At 36.2% G+C, this 18,860-nt stretch overlaps 1 protein-coding gene across 1 annotated transcript; it reads right to left on the bottom strand.

The window, feature by feature from the left end:
• Window positions 1–966: 966 nt before the first annotated feature.
• LOC129240821 (tyrosine-protein phosphatase 69D) lies at window positions 967–11,741 on the bottom strand. The gene is made up of 12 exons (XM_054876833.1): window positions 11,439–11,741; window positions 10,258–10,375; window positions 7,798–9,668; window positions 7,437–7,730; window positions 6,429–6,672; window positions 5,459–6,356; window positions 5,229–5,381; window positions 5,060–5,170; window positions 2,250–2,429; window positions 1,710–2,017; window positions 1,508–1,643; window positions 967–1,358 (listed from the first exon to the last, which is right to left on the bottom strand). Exons 1-12 carry the CDS (start codon window positions 11,572–11,574, stop codon window positions 1,272–1,274), a joined length of 4,536 nt encoding a protein of 1,511 aa, XP_054732808.1. The 5' UTR covers window positions 11,575–11,741; the 3' UTR covers window positions 967–1,271.
• Between the last annotated feature and the right edge of the window lie 7,119 nt (window positions 11,742–18,860).

The following is an 18,860-nucleotide window of genomic DNA, read 5'->3' as shown; positions in this document are numbered from 1 at the left end:
ATCGTAAACGGACGTTCCGTGTCAGCTGATACGCTGAACTAATGAAAATCACCACCGTTCTCTTATTCTCTTATTGAATATTCCGTAAAAATGTGTCAGCTGATTGCTTTCTCACCACACAGTGTTGCCAAACAGTCATGTTGTAATCATTATTAAAACAAAGTTAGACAAATTTAAATTTTTATCAAAATATGATAATTTAAAAACGCTGTTTAATAATGTTAATTATTGATAAATGAACTGAACCAAAGCCAAATGTGGTTTATTATACAATGATGTGTGTAAAATGTATGTATGCAAAAATATCAATCGCAACATTGTGTCCAAATTGGGTCGATACAACCAAACACAAACCAATGCATTTTGTTAATATGTAACCAAACAAAAGCAGTTGTTTTCTACCGGCTCAAGTTTTGGTAACGTCGATGAGTGTGTTTATATATACATATGTATATATATTTGCGCGTACGCCCGTTTTGGGTGTTTGGCTGAGCTCCTCCTCCTATTTGTGGTGTGCGTCTTGATGTTGTTCCACAAATGGAGGGACCTACAGTTTCCAGCCGACTCCGAACTGCAGATATTTGTTATGAGGAGTTTTTTCCATAGCAGAAATACACTAGGAGATTTGCCATTGCCTGCCAAGGGGTGGCCGCTTCTAGAAAAAACTTTTTCATTTTGGTGTTTCACCGAGATTCGAACCAACGTTCTCTCTGTGAATTCCGAATGGTAGTCACGCACCAACCCTTTCGGCTACGGCGGCCCCCCATAAGTATTATCTTATTTTTTTCGAGTTATTTCGGCACTTAGAACTAAATGTTGTGGCCCACTGTTATGAGATGCCCATACAACAAAAATGGGCCAACCATTTAGGCAGAATATTCTGCAGTAAAATTAAAAACAAAAGACTCATACATACAAACTTTCCAATTCCATTTAAATACAAAACTTTAAAAGTTCTAGGACGACTTGGTTTTATCTAAAATATTTTATATTTACGGGCTGTCCTTTGGTAGTCTGCTAAATAAACTTAGGTAGAAAAAACTTATACATAAGTCACTTTTTAAACATTAATAGAGTTACTCTTTTTGTTGTGGTTGGGTTCGTGAAGTTTTACACAATAAATGAATATGATTATTACGCATTACAAATACTTTTTGTGCTTAAATATATATAATATATATTTATATTTTACTTTAAATGTTTATGCTAATCAGTATGTGTAAGTGTGTGTTGTAAACTTATAAATTATTCACTTTTTATATCTTAATTTATTAACACTCAGAAGACGCAGTTTCTGTTGACAGTTTGTGCAAGTCAGCGTAGTTGGCTATGGCGCGATGTAGGAACTCGTATTGTGCCTGCAAATAATTAATTGATAAATTGATAAATGTACATAAATTATAATTTCACTTGACAAAGGTGTGCATATATATTAACCTATTAGTTTTGCAACTTAGTTTTCATTTATTTATGACTTTAAATATTAACGGAAGAGAAGAATACTCACAAATGAATTTAATAGCCTTGGCCGCTGAGATCGTATTTTTCTGGCCGTTGAACAAATATCAATGCCCTTTTCGGTCCTCAACTGTTGCACTAATATGCACATAGTCACAAATATTGAACTCCTATCGGTACCCAAACTGAAAATATTACATTGCAATTTATTATAAAATTTAATAATGGTTTTAGCTATGCGCATCAATTACCTGCAGTGTACAGTCAGGGGCGACTTACAACCAATGCTTGTATCCCTGTTATGATGATTTAACGCCTGGTCTACAAGCTCAATAATACCACGGCAAACTTCTGGTACCTCACCATCGACGGTCGGCCAGCCATTATATTGAAATTGTGTGACTTTTATTGTATCATCAATTTTACAATTCGTTACGTTAAATTCACGGCGTGTGTAATATGGACAGCTTTCGCTTTGCATATACTTTACAAGTATATGATCGTATTGAATTTCATCATCTGCCCAATAGCGTGGACATTTTCGGGGACCATCGCCAATCTAAAAATGAAATCCACAATTATAAAATATAGATAAATGGATATGAAAGTATGCTCTTCGACCATAAGGTATAATGTGCCGTCCACTTCGCACAATACTTCATCCAGACCCAGTTCGCTTATGAAATGGCCTTGACTTAATTGAACGGATATGTATTTTTTCGGTCATACACGGACGTCATTATAACATATATAATAGTATGACACATACATTAGCTTATGAGTTTGCATACCTCGGAGATCATCACGAGCGTGGTGATACTTTGTTCCGATATCATGCGCCAAAAATCTCCAATTGTATTTTCCAACGGATCTTGTGTGATTATAAATGCTTCTGAATTGTCATAACCCTCAATAAACGAGGCATTTATATAGGTGGAGTTCTCTTTCATTGGTATGGGTGTTAATATAACCTAAAATAAATGAATATTGGTATAATTATATAGTGTGATTGAATTTGTTTCTCTAGATTTGCAATAGTTGGTATATTTTGCCCATACTGGCTTTTTGTTAACGTTTAAAAGTTAAGATGCATATATGGCATATTTTTGTTGTTGCTGTTGTTGCAGTATTACTAAATTTGTATTAAACCAGTGGGCTTGTCATTTGTCGACTTTAAAATAAACATAATAAATATTCGAACTTGTCGACGTAGTCGGGCCAAACGAAAAAGTTGTTAAAGTAGTTAGTAGTTAGTTTGAGGAAACATATGCGGGTCGGGAGGATGTGTAGTTCAAAGTGCTATTTATCCAAAAAGTGATATTTCCCATTTTACGCGAGTTTATCGAGTTCTTTGTCTATAATAGATAGATGTTGGCCTCCAAAGACAAATTTTTAGAGATGAGGTTACCTCAACACGTTCACGCTGGGTCAATTTTCATGTTTTTCTTTATGTCGCCTCACAATGCGAATTCAATAAAATGAACGTTTTTAATGAATTTACGTTAAATTTTAATTGTTTTTTTTTTTTTTTTAATAGCAAAATCAAATGCTGGCCACCGCTGGTAAACACCGGCGTGAGCGTGTAAAACGAATATTGCCTATTGCAATAGCTTATAGGTGGTGAGCACAGTTTTATATCCTAACCCACCTCATTACAATATTTTTGGGAGAATGTCAACCAATATTTTGGATCCCTCACCCTTCACTGTGACTTTAATGAATACTGGCAAACTGTAAAGTTTTGTGAGATACTCGACCTCTCGGAATGTCAAACTGTTTCAGCTATAGTGTAAATAGTGAAGGGATAGATTGATGATGACAATTGTCTTTAATATGACTCCCTGAACTGCTGTGTATTGTAAAATTTTACCGAATTTTTTGTTTGTATTTCGATCATTGAATAAAAGTAATTCACCGACTTCGCCATATAATTGATAACAAAGTTAAACATATTCCATAGAAAAAGTAACGAGTTATTTTTTAAGAGCTTGAGAACTTTAAATGATAATACAAAAAAAAAAAAATATTGGTGTCATGATTTGTTTTTGTTTTATTATAATCTGTTAGATAATTTCATGGCATTTATTTTTTGAATATTATATCCGGCACATGTCCGCCGCGGCCTCGAGTTACATGGTACATTCGACGAGTAAAATTTTTGATTAAATCTGGCAATATGGTATCAATGGTGGCTTGAATATTGCAATAAATCGGTAGTTATTCAGTCCACGCTGTGTGGCAAGTTGCACCGTCTTGTTCGAACCAAATGTCGTCGATGCTTAGCTGAATATTTTTTGAAAACCAAATAATAGCTGTAACGGCAGCTCCTTCCTCATTTCGAAAGAAATAAGGACCAATGATGCCGCCCGTGCTCTATGAGCTTCGCAAACTGATTCATTTATTTCAAAGTGAATTTCCACAATTTGAAAGAGTTGTTCTAGCGATTAACGATTCACGATGACTTAACAAACCGTAATGAACAGATTTGTCAACACAGTTTGCCATTGTCATCTGTTAAACTATAGTTATCGATACCGATAGTTCTAATGCAGTTAAAAAAACACCCGATACCATTTTTGGGCGATGGATAAGAAGTGGCTTACATGAGTTTATTTAAGCTCCTACTTTAAGCAATGAAGAATCAGGGAAGCCCTTTGACTCATTTTAACAGTGTACAGTTGACGCTTTCCATTTCAATTCAACCGGGCTATTCGGGCCATGTTCTTCGATGTCGATGTAACTCAAATATGTTGCTCTCTGGTCAAAATAATGAGACACGTATTTTTTTGTTCGCCCAAAAAAATTTTTTTTCAAGAGTTATCGGCAATTTTGTTTTTCGGTTCGAAATCGATTTTTTTTAATTATATAAGAAAAATTTTTTTTTAAATGCCCATAACTTAGTCAAAAATGAACCGATTTTAATAATTCTGGGTTCAAAATGATCGCCATTACTTACACGAGCGACTTCATGTAGAAACAATTGCAAAAAAGTAGTTGAAAATTTTTTATTTAGCAAAAAAGAAAAAAATTGAAATTTTTTCGAAATTTAATATTTCAAAAAGTGTATTTTGTTTTTTTTTATAACTTTTTTTAAAGCAAGAGGACACTTCGAACTTGAATTGAGCTGAATGCCCAGTAGCTAAAATGAGTTGTTTTTGAGTAATGAATTTTTGAGTAAAAAACCTGTTTCGCACTTTTTGTTTTTTGGAAAATAAAAAAATTTCAACTACTTGTTTGCAATTGTTTCTACGTGAAGTCGTTCGTGTAAGTAATGACGATCATTTTGAGCCCAGAATCATTAAAATCGGTTCATTTTTGACTAAGTTATGAGCATATAAAAAAAAAAAAAGTTCTTATATAATGAAAAAAAAAACCGATTTTGAGCCGAAGAACAAAATTACCGATAAATTTTGAAAAAAAATTTTTTCGGGTGAACAAAAAAATACGTGTCTCCTTATTTTGACCAGAGAGCAACATATTTGAGTTACATCGAAATCGAAGAACATGACCCGAATAGCCCGGTTGAATTGAAATGGAAAGCATCAGTTGTTTGTGTAATGTAATGTGTAAAAATGCTTAGATATGTGTGCGGATCACTTACTCGATTGCGATCGTAAGGTATGACCGCCTCGTTACGATTTTTCGACATATTCTCCTCATTGCTTCCGACAGCCGAAGATTTTGCTGTTTCATCAGTTATGGCAAGAAGTTTCTAAAATAAAAAATGTGCCATTAATTACTTAAATAATACTTAGCTTAATCTCGTTTACCTCAAATTCTATTTCTAATTTGCTCTTATCCTTGCCATCACTCAACTTTTGCTTAAGGCTATCAATTTTACTGGATAGCAAAACAGCTGAAAGCTCCGTATTGCCAAATTGTGCAATGTCAAGCAAAGAACGGTATAGAAAAATGTATTGTTTCTGAAAGTTAAATATATGCGATATGCGAATTTAGTATATTAAGTATACGAATTTGTGCTATTTAAACAGCGCCCTACCAATGATTGTACAAGGAAATTTCGTTGATGCCGCAAATCGCAAACTGTGTTGAATATCGATACTTGATCTTCCTCTTCAAGCTGTTGTATAAGCGAATCCAATGCCACAAGCGTGCCCGTGCGACCAACACCTGCGCTGCAATGCACTAAAATGGGACCTCGTTGTAATGAGTATACGGCGTTGATTTGCCGCACAAATTTTATAATGCCATGTGGATGTTCGGGTGCCATGAAATCTTTCCAAACCAAATAATGATACTGCGTTATTTGGCGACGTTCCTCATCTTCCTCATTACTAGCCGAATTACGCCTGGTAACATCCAAATTGCGCACTAAGTAATCGCCTAATTTCTTTTCTGCTACAAATTTCACTGTTATTTCTCCAAATTGTTTCGCATCCGATATCTTTTCAGGCCAATATTTTGCACATTTCGATTTATTGTATTCTTCTAAATTTGTTAACATCACTATGATTTCCAAGTGCTGTTCCCAAATCATACGCCAGAAATCATTTACCGTACTCTCCATAGGTCCTTGAGCACAAATGAACTTCTTTCGCTCTTTGTAACCAATAACAAAATTAGCATTTATATAATCCGAGCCCTGAATGCCATTCAATTGCGATAATTTAACGCGTGTCTGATCGTAGGCCTTAATATCTGGATAGCGATTTTTCGAAGCATTTTCCTTCATATCGGAATTCTTAGTTGTACGATCGCTAAATCGATTTGGTAACATTTCGTATTCCCGCAAAAACCCATAATCTGTGTCCTTGTGGCGATTTCTATAGGCCGTGCATAAATCGGCTTTGTGAATTGGGCCGATATCTGATGATTTACCATTGCCAGAGCCAATAAAGTGTCTATGGTTTGGCGTCCGGCCTCGAAAGAGCGCACGACTAAAGAAGGGGCGAGCAAATAAATACAGATTTTAAATTACTATTTAACAAAGTGAATATTGTTGCACATACCTTAGGGAATCCCTTAAACTAATCTCTTCGCCAGGGACTGAGTTCTTTGTATTGTAATGGTGCAAGAAACATGTGGCCACAATAAGCACCAAAACTATGCCAATGAGAATTGCCAGCGCTTGTATGACAATATTAAGCACCACGGATAAATCCTGATCCGCTTGGAAGTTTTCGGGCACAGTACCAGGTGTGATAATTTCAAAGTAGTTACTATATGCAGTAAGCACAACGTCACCATCGCGTACTAGAAGGAGAATGTAAACTTTTATTTTTAAGCTGTGTTCTGTAAATATTAAATACGATAAAATTCACTTTTTCAAGTAAAGAAATTCTAGCTTTGAGCCGTTCTCAAGGCAGGCAAGTTAACGTAACCCGACCGAACCGGATTTATATACGACTAAGGGCTGATGTCATATTCCAGCAGTATATGCTAAAAATGTATATGTGAAATCTTTTATTCAGTTTTCACTCCAGAATTTATTGTTTAAGTAGTAAATTTTTAACTGATATGGCTAAAAAAACAATAGCGTAAAACAACAGCCTCACGATCGTCCTTCTCCACGACAGTCGGGTAGTTTTTAATGATATTACATCAACAAAAACCACATTATATGACCGTCTAATGTCATACCGTCAGTAGTTCAAAAGCAACTCTGTACTCTTTCGCGACGGCGCACTTGTACCATACTTTGCCACTTTTCGCGACGTCAGCCTCTGTGGACCGAAAAGTGGCTGCCATGTATAGACGACGTCAGCCGGCGTGATGCATAAAATGACTGCCGTATATATACGGCACCAGTCGCGAAAGCGTAAAACGTTTTTCTAACTTGGCTTTTATTAGCTTTTGATTTAGAGCTCAAGCGCTATTTGATTAGTCATGGACGCATCTACTAGAGTGTTGATGAGAACCTAGCTTTAAACAAGTTTTCAAGTTAGTCATACCTGACTATTTTGCCTATAACGTCTTTTAAAAATGTCAACTGTTTTTACTATTCAACAAGCACTTACCTATAACCTCCAAAAATCCAGTATAATTACTATTCATATCGATCTCGCCATCTACTATGTCATCTGACGATAACTGGTAGCTCGGTATTGCATTTGAATTTGATTCATTTTCACTCAGCATTAGGTTATCGAAACTTATATCACTGTTGATACCAGCAATGACTTTGGGATTGCGTCTACGCCTTCTTCGTCGCTTTTTATCCAAAATTTTGGAGGCTGCCTCGGTGAGATTGCTGGCCTTGAGTTGCTCGCGCTGTGACAATTCTGGCGGAGTTTTCATTACAGCTGAAGTAGCTAGAACCAATTGTAAGAACTTAATTTTTTAACTTGAATTCATATACGAATATTTTATAGTACATACCAACCGTATTCTCTGCTTGTGACATTTCGACTTTCGATACTGGTTCACGAGATTGAATACGCAAAAACGGCCGCCCTCTTAGGCAATGGCGGCAAGCTTTATCTGCATCAGCAGCACTAATGTCTTGATGTTCAAAGAATCGCTTGCCATCGCCCAAAAATATTTCTGATCTAAAATAAGCATCGGAAAACATTTCTGCTAAATATGCTCCACCTTCGGTATTATTCGGCGCATGCACCTCTTGGTAAGTGGATATGTTTAGCTTTTCGGGCGATACCAACTCATTCTTATTATTGCCCATTCGCACTAAATACAGGCGATAACAACAGATTGGGCCATTGCGTTCACTTATACGAGGCACGAAAAGTTTAAATACACATTTTTCATCGGGTGCCTTCACTTTTGTCCACATGATACGACTGATTGTATCTGGAATGGAAATGGGCATCGTACATTGGGCAGTGGCAGGTACACCGATTTTGCGATGTCGTGTAATAGCCGACACCGTGACTGTATAGTTTGTATTCGGATTCACACCGTTGTAAATTGTGCTGTGATGTGGATCGTCGACACGTCGTATTTTCGGCCCCCATGTTTCGTTGCGCAGTTTTCCATCAAGCTTATAGGTGGCGGAACCATCTAATTGTATATGGTATGAAACTACTTTTCCATTTGGCACTTTGGGCATATGCCACCTAACGGCAACTGAATGGCGCGTATTGTTTTTGTGATCGCAAGATATGTAAAGGTCGGTGGGTTCACTAGCAACACCATCCATTGTTGTACCATTCACCACTTCCGACCAGGGCCCACATTGCTTAGTAAGGTCACTGCAGGCTCTTACTTTAAACTCATACTCAGTAGCAGTTTTGAGATTGTCAAACATGTATGGCAAATTTCGAGAGTTCTGCTGGTAGACGGTCTCCTCAACAATACGCGGCGTTTCGCCAGCTTCTGAAACAACCAGCTCATAGTACTGAATATATGGAAGCATTTCAAGAGGCGGTGGATCCCAACCAATGGTAATAGTTGAAGGCGTACTACCTGTGGTACCTACTTTTGGAATAAAAATCGGATCTTTTTCCAGTGTGTGTATGGGTAGTGGATACTGATATGGTGCACCACTGCCAATACTATTCTTCGCACTGATACGCAGTGTATAGCTGGTGTTTGGCTGAAATTTCTCCAACACATAAGACGTATTACGCCCACCTATAATATGATTATAGTATTTCAAAGTGCTGGATCCCTCCTCTTTGTACTGTATAAAATATTTCTGCACTGGATCATTGCCATCGTTGACAGTCCAATTTAAATATATCTTATCCGCCCCCACTGCCTTAACATAGTCTATGCTCACTTGTGGCACATCCATAACTAGCACTGCCATATCCTTTTTCGATACAATCGCACCAAGTATATCGTACACCACACAACTATATGTGCCGTTTTCTTTCTTGTAAACTTCAGTCAAACTGAGTGTGTGATTAACATATGTGGCATTCACCAAACTGAGATTCGAGGCTTTATCCAAAAAGTCAACGGCTGAATTTTCATCCTTTAGCCATTTTAATTGTTTATAAAATGTTTCGTTGTGTGGAAACACTTCTATCAGGCAGTAGAGTTCCACAGCATGACCTATTCTTTGCTTCACCTTCTCCTCACTGCTCGCAGCGATATGCGGCGACTGCAGCACTTGTACGGTAAAGCTGGCCACACTGTCATTTCGTGTTGGTTCGCAAGAATAAATTCCCGCATCAGCAAATTGTGCATCGGTCACGAATAATGAACTTTCGTAATTGCGTTTCGTTTCCGCTTCGATTTCATTGATATTTTCAATGGTAGACGGCTTGGTGAACGTTGTGATCATCCTAGGAAAAAAGATCAAAGTTGAATAGAAAAACAAAAAGTAAAGTTTAAAAATTAAGAAAAGATCTTCGAATGAGTATTTCACAGTAATTAATTAATTAACGCTTTACCGCTCACTCAATTACGAGTAACATTTGGCTGATCTAAGTTTCCGATGAATTCTTGGTAATTGGATAAATATGCATTTGTGTGTATATGTATACGCACCTACATATATGGAAATTTCGAATAAGCATATTGAATCACAAAATTTATAAATTTTGGAAGTTTAAATTACAATATGCGGTAAGAAGTACATATATATTCAGACTATGCCCATTCATAACTTCCTCCTAAAGAAAATGTGTGTACATACTTCTTACCACAAGACTTTATTTATAAACAAAAATTTTATTGCATAATTGTATGTATGTATATCACGTACATGTGCATACATATACAAAATTACTTTTGCATATCAGTTTCCACTTTTGAAAACGGTTTAAAATTCAATACAAGAAGGGTAAAATTATGCACAAACGAAATGTTCATTCGATTTTTCAACTACTCAATTGAAAATAATTTTATTTTTTAAATCATTGGCATTATTACCTTTTGTTTTTATTCGCAATAACTTCTTCGTTGTGCTTCCATGTAACATTGCTTACAAACTGCTGAGTTGTATTACAGGTGATTGTAAAATTATGGCCAATCTCAACGGCTATCAGTTCTGAAAGATAAAAATTAATGCAGCTAATAAAAGATCATAACAAAAGTTATGTATATAGTTTTATATTTTATGTATAAAGAAAACAACAGAAGGATTTCTTAAAAAAAAAAAACGATAAAAATTGTCTTGATAGTTTTATACGCTATTAACATTACTAGTTTGCGCCTTAGGTTCCGAACAAAATAAAATTTTGCGCGCTATAATTCTAATGCTGCGAGAAAACTCTATTTTGCACTATTCGGGTAGAAGTGTCCTCCTGTAAGCATGTTAACTATAAAAATCATATCACATAGATACTTAACAACCATTTGTTTAAATTTTTACTTTAATGTATGAAAGGATATCTTTAATGACTTTTTAAATTGCCTGCCGTGGAGCTGCTGGAATTTGAAAAAAAAAAAACATTTCTTCATGTCAGCAGTATTTTGAAACGACGTCTGGTCTATTAAGCTGACAGTGGCCAACTAAAGGCATTAATATACATATATTACATTTACAAAAACTGAAAATAAACCACTTTGAAATAAACAGCTCTTGCCCGAGTTCAGAATTAACTACAGAAAATATTTATCGCATACATTAATAAGTAACATGTGCAGACACTGCATTACATTCTGCTATTTAAACCAATTAAATCTTTAAATTTTAAGACGTTTAAGAACTTCTGATTTCTAAAGAAAGAGTTGTATACATATATAATATGTCTGTTATGTACATATGTAGTTATTTCCCGGCTGTTCCCGTTTCTCACATCCCTCAAAATTTCTTACTGATTGGGCGTCGTCAGCGTACACTCATACCAGCATTTACTTTCGCATCCGTTTGATTTATCTACGGTGCAAATTAAAAAGCTGGAATTTTCGTTTTTTACGAAAACTACTAATTCAGATCTTAATACAATCTTTTTTTCTTCATATCTCCAACAAACAAAAATACAGCAGCACTAAATATATATACACACACACACCCACTTGTGTATACTCCACCCCGTTTACTGCTCTTTGGAAAATTTATGTGCACTTCATTTGTTTTACATTTCTGATTCATGCTAAAGCATTCATACCTTGAGATTGTATTCCTTTTAATTGATCATTAATAAGTAAAAACATGCAAATGAGTATTTGTAAAGTAGAAAACAAAAACATCCGCCTCCGGCACAAAGTGTATCGAAAAGTTATATTCGAAGTTGTTTGGTTCATTTTTTTGTATTTGTTGATGTTTCCTATGGTCAGTCGTCACACTTATTTAATAAAACCTTAATTCTATTTTTTTATGACAAGCACTATACAAAAATATTTTAAGTGCAACATCACAACTGTAAAATATTCGATATATACCGGACCCACAAACAAATTTATACTTCCCAATACACAAGGCAGGGTTTTACGCCTTATTCACTAAAATTCCACTTTGTTGCCTTTTTTGGAAATATGAAACACAGAGAACTCTAAAACCAGAAAACCGAAAATAGAATTACACCAAAGCATATTAAACAGGTAGTATTGGTAGAGCGACTGGTTGGATTTTCTTTTGACTACTTATTTAGTCTCTAAATTGTGAAATTTTGCTTAAATTACTTTAAACTGTCAAACTTCTTTTTTAGATTTTGATATTTTAAGGACCAAAAAAATAAACAAACTACACTGCCCTTGCTTATGCTCTACTGATACTGTCTATTTAATATGCCTTGAATTACACGGATTTCAGGTTGGCTTTCCATTACTATCACGGAAATTTTGCTTATATTATACATAGTATTTAACTTCGTGGACCTGATTTAAAAATTATTACACACAAATGTAGTCAATTTTGCTTTATAATTTATTTTTAAAATTATCATTAAGAACTAATAGGAATATCTAACGTTAAAAATGCATAAATTTCAAAAATTGTCCTTTTCATAAGCGTTTACATAGTCAATATTCACTCTTTAATGATTGAACTTTTGATCTTATAGCTTAGACAGACGGTGGCGTTTATCGGGATAAACGACTTAATTCGGAATTATATCAGGAATTAGGCGCACCTAATATGGATTGACAACTAGTCTTGAAATTTGAAAAGGTCGAGCCAAGGAGCACCAGGAGATTTGGTGGCTCCTAAAACACTCAGGCTAAAAAGCCCATTGTATTTAAAGCTCTGGAAAGGGGGTAGATAGTCAAGGAGGGAAGGAGAAAAGTATCAGAGAAAGAGGTAGGAAAGAATAGAGACAGAGATAGAGATAGTTAGTCTTGTGAGAATTTTCCAGATTCTTTGGCAAATCTGTAAATATCCTCCAGTTTTAGAGAACGAATATTGCTCATTCTCATGACATCGGAACCCAAAACTCGTAGTCGTGCTCTAGCAAAGCCAGGACATTCACAGAGAAAGTGCTCTGTGCTATTCGCTTTCTCCAAGCATGACAGGCACATTGGGTTCTCAATGATTCCATTGGTAGTCATATGCTGACCCCATGAGTTGTGTCCTGTAATGATAGCGACCATCAACCGAACGTCTTTCCTTCTAAGTTTTAATAGAAAGTTTAACAGTTTTCTGTTCGGTCTTGTTACAAAACACTTTGCAGTTCTGCAGCGTTCTAGACCGGGCCATCGCTCTTTATGTAGATTGCCCTCTTTAGGTGCCAAAAACAGTGGATACTGCTCAGATAGCAACTTAAAGATTTCTCTGTGTCCCGAAGTTCCGTCTTCGTGCCAGAAACCATATTTATGGAGTCTAAACATTGCTTTTATTGTATCTTAAGATCCAGGGGGAGCAAATCAAGATTGCATTTAGGGCATCACCAGAGGTTGTAGTCATAGCACCCGTGATGCATAAACATACACTTCTTTGTAGCCTGTATAGTTCCCGGATTGTGGACTTAACCATGCTCCTTCGCCAGCAGACCACAGAAGCGTAAGTGATGATTGGTCTGATAAGTGCTGTGTATATCCATAGGACCATAGCAGGTTTCAGACCCCAGGTTTTACCAAAGGGTCTACGGCATTGCTGAAAAATACTCAATGCGCGATTCACCTTCAGTGAAACGTGTGTCTCCCAAATCAGCTTCTTATCCAAGATTACTCCTAGATATTTAACTTCATCGGAAAGACCAAGTGTCACACTTTTCAGTACTGGAAGACTGAGTCCATCCAACTTCCGTTTTCTCGTAGACAAGACTATGGTTGTTTTGTTCGGATTAACGGAAAGACCTTGTGTCATGCACCAGTCATCGATTTTGTCAAGAATCCTCTGCACTTTCGTGCAAAGCCTCCTTAAGGATTTATCCGACGTTAGCGCGCAGACATCGTCCGCATATGCTTGGACATGAAAACCGAGTTCCTGTATCTCCGCTAATAGAGAGTCTACGACGAAGCAGAGAGAATGGAATATATCCATTTTACAATGGTTTGATTAACTCTGTGTCGTTCGGCAGAAGAACATATCGAGCCGAAAGTGGCATTATCAAAAGCCCCCTCAATATCCACGAACACGCACATTGTGTATTCGTCAGCTTCCAGCCCGGCTTCAATCTTGCTAACAAAATGTAAGCGTAAGGTTGATTCACATGATTTTCCACCCTAGTAAGCGTGTTGATTTCTACTAAGTGGACTTCTCGGCAATACCTCCACCCGAATATGTTTCTCCACCACTCGTTCTAGACTTTTTATCACGAACGATGTCAAACTGATTGGTCTAAAACTTTTTTCTGGTTTCGGAATAAATACTACTCTTATGCGTCGCCATTGGGATGGTATATAACCAAATGCAAGACAGGCTGTGAAGATCCTTTTCAGGGCCTCAATCAGCCTGTCTCCTTCTTTTTTAGGCATTGCTGGATACATTCCGTCAGGTCCAGGGGACTTAAAGTTCTCAAAGGAAGACAACGAAAACTTTATCGATTCTTTTGTCACTATCCGACTATCAATATACCAGCTGTACCTAGAGGTTCCACCGTTGCTACCGTTATTGTTCAAGTCACTCTCTACTTCAGAGAGAGTTCTACTACCCGGAGAATGGGCTTCGAGTAGAGCATTAAACGTTTCCGATTTTGAAATTGTCTATGAACCATCAGGTTTTCGAATGTAATCCAGCCTTACTGAGCGGTCTAGATGAAGGACCTTACAAAGTCGCGCTGTTTCCCTCATTTCTTCGACGTTACTGCAGAAATTTCTATAGGACTCAAGCTTGACTTACTCCGTACTTTTTTATATTCTCTCTGTGTAAGTCGATGATTAGCCCAGTCCTTATCTGTTTGGGTCTTAAAGGCCTTATTAAGAAGTTTTCTGGACCGTACATGAGGCTTCGACAGTTCCGGGTTCCACCAAGGAACCGCTTTCCCCTGTCTACTTTGCCCTAGTGGACACAGTTCCTCAAAGCAATTGATTAATGTACCTTCTAATTTGTTAGTAGCATCTTCAACCATTTCTACTGATTTGAGTTTTTTCAGGATTGGCAATCGCTCTGTTACAAGCTCACCATACCTGTCCCAGTCCACATTTCGAGGATTCCTACCGGAAGGTATTGATATTGTATCAATTCCCAGCCGGAATTCGATAAGACGATGATCAGAAAGAGAGTCCGTTTCCAAAAATCGCCATCGGTTGATTTGATTTCCAAATGACCTATTGCTAAGTGTTAAAACAATCACCTCTTGTCCCCTTTTGGTCACAAAAGTTGGTTTGTTACCAGTGTTTTGAATGATCAAATCGGATGACAGGATAAAATCCAGTAACTTGAGACCTCTGGGGTTGCATTTGCTGCTTCCCCATACAATGTTCTGTGAATTTGCATCACATCCCACTATTAGCCCCAGATTATTGGATTCTGCATACTTGACCACTTCTCTTAGCTCCCTCGAAGGAGGTGGCTGTTAAGAGTCATAGGGTAGGTAAGTCGAAACTATGATATCTTCGACACTGTTCCTACTCTTCAAGTACTTTATTTTTGCAACAACGATATCTCCGGAGCATAGCTCTTTTAACATCGTGTGTTCGATCAACCTCGGCACGATAATACATGTTCGCAGTCTCACATTCCCTTCACAATGAAGTATTTGTCCCCACGACATAGCACCTAGACCACAGATACGCTTGTGACATACCCATGGTTCTTGTATTAGTATTATGTGTGGGTTTGTTTGCAGTTTTGCATGCGTACGGCACAGGAGAGCCGTAGATGCTTTGCTATGCTGCAGATTTATCTGTGGAAATATTACTTCAGTCATGAGACTGAGTATATTTACGCTTTGTCCTCCCCCTTATCCTGGACACGGAAATGGATTCGCCCCAGATGTAGGTGAGGACGGCACCCGTACTTCGATTTAAGAACCTTGAGGGACCCAAGATCGATACCCAGTACCAGGTGTGAACCCGCCTCCGATGTGGTAGCGGATTTCTGCCTGGCGCACGAGTATACTACCCAGAGAGTCGGGTCAAGGAGTTCTGCTGAACTACAGGAAGGACCCGGAATCCAGACACTCGCTCGTACCAGCCTTTCTTTGCTACTCTCAACAAGAATGAACTTGCTGTTTTCGCAGGCTGGAATTTTTGTTATCTCTTTTTTCAGCCATTCTCGGGAAAAATCATTGGAACAGTGCACCTTTACGATGTCGTCCATCACGCTTTTACCCTCGAAAGTCGGCGCGTCTTTCAACTCACCGATAGCTTTCCAAAGATAGCTGTCAAGTTAGTCTTGTTGCCCTTTGGACAGTAGACCGTCTTGTTTGTCGGTATGTATCTCCACCATCATTGCCTTTGCTGCCATTCTCGCGAATGATTCGCCAGACGTTGACGGAAGAGTGTCATTCGACACTAGTCTTAATTCTCAAAACTTAAGCGGATTAGGGGAAATTCCAATGGCAAAATTGCCGGAAAATGGCAGTTAATATTTGTTGTGAATGAAAAATAATGAAACTTTTAAGGATACGAACAAGAAAGACTGAAAACAATCATTGCAGCGTTAAAATACTTGAACAATATGATGAGCGTAAAAGGAGTAAATATTTTATAGCATGCGTTTATTTCAATTTCAGATGGTGGGAAAGCTGGTAAATAAAATTAAAAAAAGTTGTGTTTATTATAGAGTTTGTTTAAATTTACTCAAGATTAATTTTGTCCACCATTTTTGTTCTGTTTTATCTATTCAGTACGTTTACATATGTAGTGATTAGCAACAAATCTACACAAATTAATCTACCCATTCACATATGGCAGATTAGCTGCAAAATTGAGAATTAACAGTCAAGACTGTTTTGAAAGTAATTTTTTTTGTAGAAATTTTGAATATTTTAGTGTTTTTGGTTTGTTTAATTATTGTTATCGATATGAACGATATTTAATTGCGCAATTTGCTGCTAATAAAAGACAGTTGGAGAAAATCGGTAAACGATGTTTACTCAGGACACGCTTTTTTCTGTAATATGAATGCAGAATTAATAATATCTAACAAACATTTTATTAGAATTATGTCTAAAAACCTCTTTTCTTTTCGTTTTATTTAGTTTTTAATTTTACATTTCTGCTTACCTTTGCAATGATAATAATAATTATTATTTATTATAATTATCGATAACACAGAAAACACAGGGTTGTAAAACAAACAGTATATTTATAATCGGGAGAGAAGTTTTGTGTGGGCAATTCCGCTTCTTAATTACGGATTGGGAGTTAAGCTTGAAAAAGAAGATAATCTAGTTATATGTATGTGAACCTATTAAGATTATAATGACTTTTGTTTCCATGACGTTTCATTTTCTCATTGAACAGCCACTTTGGTTTTATATTTTAAATTAGCACTGAAAAATTGGCCTTAAGTCACTCTGCTGCTTAAAAATAAGTTAAACGAAATCACATCAAATGGAAGTAGGCTTTCCTTTATGTATACTCTCAAATCACCTAACCAATATTTTCTAGTTCAGCTTATCGGGCATTACTTGAACTGTTCATAGATAATTTTAATTTTAAAATAAAGAATAAGAAAGTACGATTGAACGATGAGGCTGATACTTAACATTTGGAGATGCAATGGAGTGGATTAGAAAATCATGAACAGGAAAAAATTTGTTGTAATTACAAAATTGCTTTAATGAAATTTTGTCTCGTTTAACTAATGGACAAGGTCGTAGCATTAGATTAACATTAACAATTATAACGTAAAAAACAAACAAAGTCGCAAAAAAGAAACATTCAAAATACCAAATTACAAAAACAAAAAAAAACAGTTACTCTAGTAGTAGCACCTTGTACACATTTTCTTCTTCTTACGGAATGTTGCTCGCCTTTCATCTTCAATTTGTTATAATGTGAAGTACACACGCTCCAACTATTGGTGCAACACTCTGAACAATGAATCGGATGGCTACTTAGTATACATGTTTCAACCAGAGTCCGAAGAGCGCTCAAAATTCGCTCCTACTCTTTCAAGCTATCACCAAAAGCAATACAACTCATACAAAATATTCTCTGAGTAAATCATTGAGAGGATCTATTTTGCGTAAACTCCTCAAACACTTTTATTACTCATTTGTTTGTATACAAAGAGTGCTCGTCGTTCTGTGAGCATTCGCTTTGTTTTCATCCCCCGAGTTTTGTAAATGATGCGCTCTTTATTTGAGCTCAAGTTTATATGAATTTATCAATGATAAGTAATTTGATATTCAATATTGTCCCTTTTTGCATTGCTCAATTATAAATATGCATTTCGAGCATACCCTAACCAATTTCTGCTTTATTTAATGAAAGTAATACTTTGCGAGAATAGTGAAGTTTATTTCATTTATTTTTTTTAAATATAAATAATAAATAAAACTTATATGAAAATAAACATTTCAAAGAATTTCAAAGAAAGAAAGTAAAAGAAAATTCATTAAAGTTGAGGTTCATTGAATTTAATGAAAGTCGATTAAATATATTATTTAAGACTGATCCACGTTCGGTTCGACAAAATCTGTACTTTTGAATAAACTTTCATTAAATTTTATAAACAGCTAGAAAATCTGCCCATTTGTTATACTTTTTACACACGCGAAACACGTGCAAACGCAAACTAGCCACAAAAATGCTTTAATAAAAACTAACGGCGATAGAAATTCAAGTAGGAAAATGTGTCAATATAAAAGAGTGATAAAAAATTATGCTTTCAAAGAAAACTCACTGAGCATACAAATGATTGCTATTGTTGAAGAGAGTTTATCATTATTAAATAATCTGAGAGGAGAGAATAAGCTAGCGAACACTCAATTCGGTTGATGCTTTCAAAGAGCGCATGTTAAAAGAATGTCGAAAGAGGAATGTTAATAAATGATTTTTTCGCTGTTTCAAAAAAATGACTGATGCTCTCTTGTTTGGTTTTAAGCAGAAATGAAAAACTCAAAACAAAATGCACTGAATCGAGTTTTTATCAGCTGAATGAGGGATATTTTACTCATCAATGACAAGTATTTACGAACTCTGGTTTCAACACGACATACAATACGTTGTGCAACTTTATTAATTTATTTTGTGATATT

Source organism: Anastrepha obliqua, chromosome 3, assembly GCF_027943255.1.
Source record: "Anastrepha obliqua isolate idAnaObli1 chromosome 3, idAnaObli1_1.0, whole genome shotgun sequence".
Classification (NCBI taxonomy): Eukaryota; Metazoa; Arthropoda; class Insecta; order Diptera; family Tephritidae; genus Anastrepha; species Anastrepha obliqua.
The sequence above is the reverse complement of the archived record's forward strand: the minus strand, read 5'-3'. Positions and strand labels throughout refer to the sequence as shown.